The 8,664-nt window shown below is 45.9% G+C and overlaps 1 protein-coding gene across 4 annotated transcripts in view; it reads right to left on the bottom strand.

Annotated features, from left to right (window-relative positions):
• Nucleotides 1–1,431: 1,431 nt before the first annotated feature.
• Nucleotides 1,432–8,664, bottom strand: part of rxfp2a (relaxin family peptide receptor 2a) — a 39,588-nt gene continuing 32,355 nt past the window's right edge. For 2 of the 4 annotated variants that reach the window (XM_023827753.2, XM_023827758.2), the window contains 4 exons: nt 8,318–8,562; nt 7,296–7,706; nt 2,426–2,644; nt 1,432–2,256 (listed from right to left, as the gene is read on the bottom strand). In XM_023827753.2, coding sequence (XP_023683521.1) covers nt 1,991–2,256; nt 2,426–2,644; nt 7,296–7,706; nt 8,318–8,562 — 1,141 coding nt within the window. In that variant the 3' untranslated portion in view covers nt 1,432–1,990. The remainder of the gene's footprint in view (nt 2,257–2,425; nt 2,645–7,295; nt 7,707–8,317; nt 8,563–8,664) is intronic. The other 2 variants (XM_023827755.2, XM_023827756.2) reach the window with 2 other exon arrangements.

Raw genomic sequence — 8,664 nt, 5'->3', positions numbered from 1 at the left:
GCTGTTGCTCTATTAACTCCCTATGTTTTCTTTCCTGTAAAGCATCTCATATTCTGCTTTCTTTATTGTCAACTTGGCAGCTGCCTCTGCCCGTTTGGCTGCCACCGAGCTCATGATAGAACGACTGGAATTTGTGATTTGTGAGGCAGCAGACCCATAAGCTGAATGTGTATAATCACGATCAAGTAGCTCATGGAGGTGGCATCTTTCCTGTTCTTCATCGAACTCCTCAATTCCTGCTAATCTCTCATAAGTAATTTTAATGAGGTCTGCTGTACCTGCAATGCAAGTATCGACTTGCCACCTCACCTCAGCTGAAGGTGTGCTTTGTTGCCAAACTTCAAGATAAATCTTCATTATGTCTTCCTTACCTTTCTCCAACAACTCAGAGATCCCAGCTGACTCTCTGGAATGTTCGATTTAGGCTGATCCAGGCTGATGAGCTTGGATTTTCCATTGGTCATAGAGAGCAGCCTGTTCTTCCTTGTTTATACCTCTACTCCTGAAAATGCAAGCATCTTTTACATCTGGTTGTGTACTCGAGTTGAGCGTTGAGGAGTAGACAGCTCTTGAGCAACTTTGTGAAGCTTGCATTGAAAAGCAGATGAAGCCCATTCCATGGCACCAATTTCGTCTTTCAGCTGAAGTCCTTCTACATCTGTTGCATCTGTCGCTTCATGTAGCATAGTCTTCAGCTTCAGTATTTCGTGCTGGATACTGTTAACCTGCTCTTCAGACCAATCTCCACTACAATGCTGCATAACTGGTTCAGAAATGTTATACTACAGAAACACAATAGAGTCACTTCCAAACATAACAGCAAAAACCTAAGGTTATTATAAATGAAAACATTAGCAAACCACACTCACAGAAATGCATACATTATCATATATATATACCATAAATAAAAATTGAATTAATGCAATAGCCCTTTTAGTGCAATAACAATTACCGAACACAGCAAAAATATATCATTAATATCAAATGTCCATGTATAATGGTACAGGACTTTCCTTTCCTCCTCTTACAGGTTAAGATGAAATGTTATATTAGCATCCGTAAATTGTTTACAACCTCAAACGAAAAAATGCATCAGTCAGTTTATTAATCTTCTTCCAAATGCTCACAGTTTCGTTGAATTTGATAATATGTAGAGAAGGATGCATTTCTGACAATATCTGCCCAATTGCACCTAATCCCTTTGATTGCTGTGCAATACTGTCACCTTGGAAGACGGGGAGTCAGTGCCTGAGATGCAGGGCCGCTTTAGAGTCTAACACGAGAAGCTCCAAGCAGACGAAGTACTGTAGCAGCAAAACACTATGACGTTTCTTCCGGGTCGATACCCGTGAAGGAGACAGCAACCCAACGGGATTGGCATGGCTCGAGCTCTTACTGTGGCTACCCCACCTGGACGACAGTGAAGCCCACTGATGCTTTTGGTGAACTTTAATATCAGCTTAATCACAAATGCACCGTAAGCGCTACAAAGAAAATACACAAAATAGCAAATAAATAATAATTACATATACCAACAAAATATTTTCCCTGTACAAATGAGTGCACATTTACCACTCACAGAAGTGTTTAAACCCCTTTTTAACACAGCGTACCAAACAGTTTATAGAAAAAAATATTAACCTTCACTGGGTTTTAAAACCAACAGGAAACTTTAACAAAAAGTACAAAGACAACATTTTAGACACGATTTCAGCATAAATACCTCGTTCCCACTCCAGCTAGGCGCTAACTTGCATGGAATATTCAATAAATGTCAATTTTGTGTCCTTTTTCCAGCTCTAGTCGCGCCAGAACAAACCAACTTACCCGCATATGGGTTCTTTAACGATTAACAGGAAGTATCAAAATAAAAGTACTGTATTCTCTGCAAGCTCTTTCAAATTAAAAGCAGAGAAAATAACATGCAAATATAAAACCACTTTACATAAAACAAGAAATACCACATACCAAGATTATATTAATTTAAGTGTCAGCTACACTTGGTGTTTATGTCATCGACTGTGGTCCTAGGCAAACAGGGCTGAGGATGGTAGTAGGCTCGCTGGGAAGCTTCCACGTACAGGCCTGAGCTGGTCAAGCTCTTGCGGTCCCTCTGGAGGACTCGGTGGCGCTGCCAGCGATATAGCAGCATCTCCACCTGCTCACGGAAGAAGCTGGTGGTCAGCGTGTAGAGGATGGGGTTCAAGGCACTGTTGATGGGCAGGACAAAGATCACCACCCAGGAAGTGATGCTGTCTGAAGGGCCAATGAGAAGACAGCGTAAGAGGCCTTCACAGCGGCAAACAACAGCATGCTGAGAGGGAATTCCTTCACACTTAATGGATCAGAAGACTACTACTAAAATTTTCACACGGACGCACACTCAGGTTGCTGTAGGGGTGGGCAATGTTGCCCATTCACTGACCTGGGATCTCCACTTCCAGCAAGGAGAGGATCTTCACCAGGAAGATAGGGATCCAGCAGAGGGCGTTGGAGAACACGATGAAGAAGAAGCGCTTAGCTACAGCGATGTCGCGGTGCAGCCGGCTGCTCAGGTCGGCCGCGTTGAGACCCGTCTTGTAGATGGAGTAGAACATGCTGGAGTAGGAGACGACTATAACCAGGAAGGCGGCAAGATTAAGACCTGAAAAATACACACACAGAAGCGCCTCTGAGCAGAGAGTACCATGACTCCGGCAAATAGATTTATTGCATGTTCGCAACATCTTTCCCTGTATAAAATCCAAACTGAATGTAAGTAACATGTATGTACAAATGACCTAATGTCATATCTGATTGATTACATTAAGATGGAGAGAAATATATGCACATTTAAAGGTTGTATTGAAAGCTAATGGGAGGAAGTGGATGCCTCAGCAGGTTAGGATCCTGTGCCTGTGATTGGAAGATCATGGGTTCGAATCTCAGGCCACTGGGCTGTTGAGCAAGACCCTTGACCTCCAGTTGCTCCAGGGACTGTCTGACCTTGCTCTGACTACTTTGGATACAGCATCTGATAAATGTAATATATACAGAATTAGCAAATTATAATAGGTTTAATAATGAATGCTGAGGTTCACAAAAGTTTTTACATTTTAATGAATTGCCTATTTTAAATGCATGATCCTGAATTTAATGTGAATTTTATTTCCACAATGCCAAATTTGAATGGAACCAGATTTCTATCTGCACCATTATCTATCTGGACCAGGCTGAGGGGACGCCCACGTAACACCTGGCTGTGGCAGGTGGATGGTCATTTCTGGAGGGTGGGACTGCACTGTGTACCTGCCTGGGGGGTCGCCAGCCGGGATCCCGAGGAGTTTCACTGTATGGTGGGAGCGGCAACGCGCTGCATCAGCGCACGCTCCCCAACCCGACCTGACCTGACCATTATTGCATTATAAACTCATCCTTCATTCTGTGTATGACTAAGCAGGTCGGCAGGGCGATATGTCAGTTTGCCACAGCAATGACATCACCCTCCCTGATCAGGCCGTGCGTTTCTCCGTGGGAGGGGGTGAGGGGGGTGCATTAAGAGTAGACCCTGACATCCCTCAGTCCCCACAGCACTTCCCACAGCCTAACCCTAACAGAGATTTTGGCAGAACAAGCCATGCATAAGTGCCAATGAACTAAGTAAGGAGTAATTACAGGGATTCACAAGGATTGCACACTCTCCCTGTGATAAGATTTTTATCTCAGAAATCGCTAAATGGATTTAAAATAATACATTTTCAGGGGTCTCATACTTCTGGGAACATGGTTCGAGTCTCCACCCTGCCTCCACCTATGTGGAGTTTGCATGTCCTCCATGTGTCGCCATGGCATCCAGGTTTCCTGCCCCCCCCCCCCCGTCTAAAATCATGCTAAGATGAATCGGAGCTGGCAAATGGTCCATAGATGTAGCTGTGTGTGTGTTTGTGTGTGTGTGTGTGTGTGAATGAATGAATGGTGTGTGTGTGTGTGTGTGTGTGTGTGTGAATGAATGAATGGTGTGTGTGTGTGTGTGTGTGTGTGAATGAATGGTGTGTGTGTGTGTGTGTGTGAATGAATGGTGTGTGTGTGTGAGTGAATGAATGGTGTGTGTGTGTGTGTGAGTGAGTATGCCTTGCAGTGGGTTGGTGCCCCATCCTAGGTTATTCTTGCATCTGTAGTTGCCAGAGTAGGGTCTGGACTTCCATGGCCCTGAATATGATTTTATGTAAACAAGAAAAGGCAAAAAAAAACAAATTCAGTTGTGCCAGCAATGGGAAGGGGGCATAGCAGGTGAGGTCAGCTTTAATTTAAGTGCACTCTCAATGAGCTATAGATGGTCTAAGCTCTTTTTTTCCTGTTTCCTATTAAAAAAATACTTGGAGTCTTTTAGCAATGGCTGTTTTCCCGATGATATACATCTGGCTGCTGACTTGCTGTTCGATGGGCTTCCAGCTTCCTGGGTGATAAGGCAAATCTGCCATGACATGCTGTGACAGTGACAGTCTGCCACTGTTGCTGACGTTTTAAATAGGCATCAATAAATGCCTCCCAAAGCAAAACAGGTGATTACTAGAGCCTGGTGGAAATTCTCACGGTGGCCCAGAAATACCTTAGCTACCATATAGTGCATCAAACCATCATAATCACCTGGAGTAACACTGTTATGATAACAGTGCACCCACCTTCAAAATGCTTATCCTAGTGAGGTTTGCGGGCTGGTCTGGAGCCTATTTCAGGCAGCAAAAGGCACAAGGCTGACTATACATCCTGGATGGGATGCCACTCGATCGCAGGGTGTATACATGCACATATTTGCTGATTAGCGTAACCGCATGTGTTTGGAATGAGAGTGGAAATCTGTGCACACTCCACATACACACAGTGGAAGTGGGATTTGAACCCCCAACCCCTGGATGTGTGTGTGGATTTTAGATATAGTTTACTTTTGTTGTATATTATCTCTTGACAGGGGGTGCGTAATTATATTGGGCCCCTAACCCACACCAATCCAATTATGTTCCAGATTTTTAGAGCCTTTGGAATCAGGCCCTATTAGAGAATTTAATTTGTATTTTTGATTACGATGGTTTCGGCAGTCACTGGTGTAATGTTGTTGTGTGTAACACAAGGACGGTAAAACCTCGGAATTGAACTGAGGCAGCAATGTCACCATTAACATAACCAGTATTTTAAATACAGGAGCACAAAAAAAACATTTTTGCAAAAATGTGCACAGTGCCTCATAATCAATGTCCATGTTCATGTAATACGAGACCACAGAGTGTGGAATCCATGAAGCAGGGAGCACTATAGACAGGGTGCAAGTCTATCTCAGGGCACTAGGCAGGGGACACCAAGTCTAACTCAGGGCACTAGGCAGGGGACACCAAGTCTATCTCAGGGCACTAGGCAGGGGACACCAAGTCTAACTCAGGGCACTAGGCAGGGGACACCAAGTCTAACTCAGGGCACTAGGCAGGGGACACCAAGTCTATCTCAGGGCACTAGGCAGGGGACACCAAGTCTATCTCAGGGCACTAGGCAGGGGACACCAAGTCTATCTCAGGGCACTAGGCAGGGGACACCAAGTCTAACTCAGGGCACTAGGCAGGGGACACCAAGTCTAACTCAGGGCACTAGGCAGGGGACACCAAGTCTATCTCAGGGCACTAGGCAGGGGACACCAAGTCTATCTCAGGGCACTAGGCAGGGGACACCAAGTCTAACTCAGGGCACTAGGCAGGGGACACCAAGTCTAACTCAGGGCACTAGGCAGGGGACACCAAGTCTATCTCAGGGCACTAGGCAGGGGACACCAAGTCTATCTCAGGGCACTAGGCAGGGGACACCAAGTCTATCTCAGGGCACTAGGCAGGGGACACCAAGTCTAACTCAGGGCACACTCTCAAATGCACATTTTGGCAACCTGGAGACATGAATTTGCTGAAGCACATGTTGGACTACAGCAGGAAACCAGATTGTCATTATCTTTGAATTATAAGTCAGCATTCGGGATCCACAGAGGACATTTACACCCCCCCACCCCCCCACCCCCCCGGGACCCAGAAAGAACTCTAAAGAAATCTAAAGAACACAATGTCTCCACGTCTGCAGTACGAACATGCTGTTTTGTGAATAATAAATCAGTAGACTGCAGTCTAACGTATTTCATGTCATCTGGCTCACAAACAGTCTGACTTAGACATGCGCAAATAAAAACGGTAGTATGTGCATTTAACAGCTTGTGTTCTCTTATATTACTACATGTACAGGCAGTCCTTGGGTTAAGTACGTCTGACTGCGGACAACTCGCACTTACAAGTAGGCTGCAATAAAGCCTATTACGTTCAAAATTAACATTGTGTTAAGCACAATGGTTCGTAGCAAACGCATACACTACGTTGTGACGCTCGTGAAAACACTGCATGGCTTCAGCAGTTCGTCAGTTTGAGTTACAGTCCAGTACAGTATGTAGTTACGTCTATCATTATTTATTATTATACACTGTATTACTATTGCTCCTGCATACCTACAAATTCGACTTGAAGATTTAGTTTGTTATCTTTGTTCTGCTTGTATTACCTTGTTGTACGGATCCTGTACTGTAGTCCTGCTGATTAATTCCTTCCCATTTCAAAACACTGTCACTCAGGGGTCCCAGCGAAGTGCTGTAACTGTTTATTGATTGTTTTAATGGCCAACCTGTTCACGTCTCTCCATTCCTATCTTCTGTTAACGAGCTACGACGGTTCTGGCAGCCTAGAACCCGGAGCTGTGGGCGATGGCAGCATGCTATCGATAACGAGGCTAATGAAGCGTGCGACGATGGTGGCGCTTTGGCCTCCCAGTCGTTATTATCGCTACTTAGTATGCGTGTCACAGATCGATCACGTACGACGCAGTCTGGTGCTGTTTTTACGGGAATGCTCAGCACAATTGTAGAGCCATGCAATTCCAACAATTGCTGGTACAATCGGAGACACAGTGACCCGTAAGTGATATGGAGAGGCAGTGGTGCACATTCTTGTATTTTGGGGCACCCGCATGCACTCTAACTCGAGGTGCAATTTAGAGACAGCAGTTCTCAGTCTAAATATTTCTAAATAGCAACCAAAAGCACTGAGAGGAAACTCAGACAAACGCTCCGGGTGCGGGCAGGGGAGCAATCTCAGGACACAAAAGACATGAAGTTACAACACAAACCACAGCTGCTTTCCATGAAACTATCAGCTAGACAACCAATAATCCCGACTCTCCATAGCACCTGAAATGTTTTAGTGCCTCCTGGCTTCCGTGCGGCTTTCAGACACACTCACCCAGAAAGATGCTTGTTGAATATCCCTCAATGATTGGCCGGTCCAACCGGTCTGAGTGCAGCGGGAAGCACACGCCGTTACGGCCATAGTAGTTGCCGAAGAGGCCCTCGTCCAGTAGTGGGATGACCGCGATGGCAGTGCCCAGGAGCCAGATGGAGGCCAGCATGCAGGCGGTCTGTCGCTTGCCTGGCCGCAGACGGCTGAAGGGGAAGACGATGGCCAGGAATTTCTCCATGGTCAGATAGGTGATGAGCATGACAGACACCTCGGAGGACAGCATGGCCAGGAAACCCATGGTGTGGCAGGTGGAGCTCTCCATCCACAGTTTGGCATTGCGGTTGTACTCCCCCCGGAACTTCACGTCGAACACCCCCACAAGGAACAGATACACCCCCATCAGGCAGTCTGCACCTGCCCAGATGTCGGGGAAGGAAAGGAGGCATCGGGGGGGGGGGGGATTTTAAAACTTGTCATCTGTTTCATGAGGCTGAGAAGGCAAGCCATTGTCAAGGAGGAATCTATGGAATGTGCTATATGAAAAGAAGAATAGCAATGTGCCTCATACTGCAAATGACAAATAAGGATCAATTAATTTCACTTCGTTCGTGAGGGACAGGTTAGGTGGCAGAGAATAGATTAATATTTGCCTGCAGAGGGCAGCAAGGGGTTACGGATGTCTGTGCTAGGGGGGTATACAAATGGCCAGGTCTTGTCCAGCACTCAGATGTAAAGCTCATCCAATGAGGTACATGACTAAGCAACACTTCAGATGTGGAGTAGCAATTCCTATATTGTGCCAAGTTGTGACATAGGCTCTAAGACAAGCCTGTGGCAGAGGTCAATGGACCGAAGAAATGGAAATGACCAGGGGCAAACTGGAAGGCGCACAGTGGGGGAGGTGCCAAACAAAGCTCTGTGGCCAAGGCTGGACGCTCCGGAACGTCAGGTATCAGGTAACTATGGACGGCTCCGTTTATGCTCACGGTGACTGATGCAGCTGCAGCTGAACGGGCAGAACTCACAGCATAGAACCTTGATGCACATGGCGTGTAGGTTGTTCTCGGCCCGGATGACGGAGCGCATGCCGATAACGAAGAGGTTCCCGAAGCAGGTGATGAAGGCCATGACCCACACCGACACCCTGAGAATGACGCTGGCGAGAAGGTCTTCGATGGAGGAGATCCCATCCGAGTTGGGCTTGCATTTCCGCACGTGGGGAGCATATGAGCAGTATTGAAACTTTTTAAAGTATCTGTGAGAGTAAAGGCTATTTAAAACAATATAGTTATGTTACATTATTTTATATAATTTCTCAAAATAAACACACTAGACAGGAATGTCTAGTAACATTCTGAGTATCTTCCCAACA

The sequence above is a fragment of the Paramormyrops kingsleyae genome, chromosome 18 (assembly GCF_048594095.1).
Source record: "Paramormyrops kingsleyae isolate MSU_618 chromosome 18, PKINGS_0.4, whole genome shotgun sequence".
NCBI lineage: Eukaryota > Metazoa > Chordata > Actinopteri > Osteoglossiformes > Mormyridae > Paramormyrops > Paramormyrops kingsleyae.
This window is presented reverse-complemented; position numbering and strand designations above follow the sequence as displayed.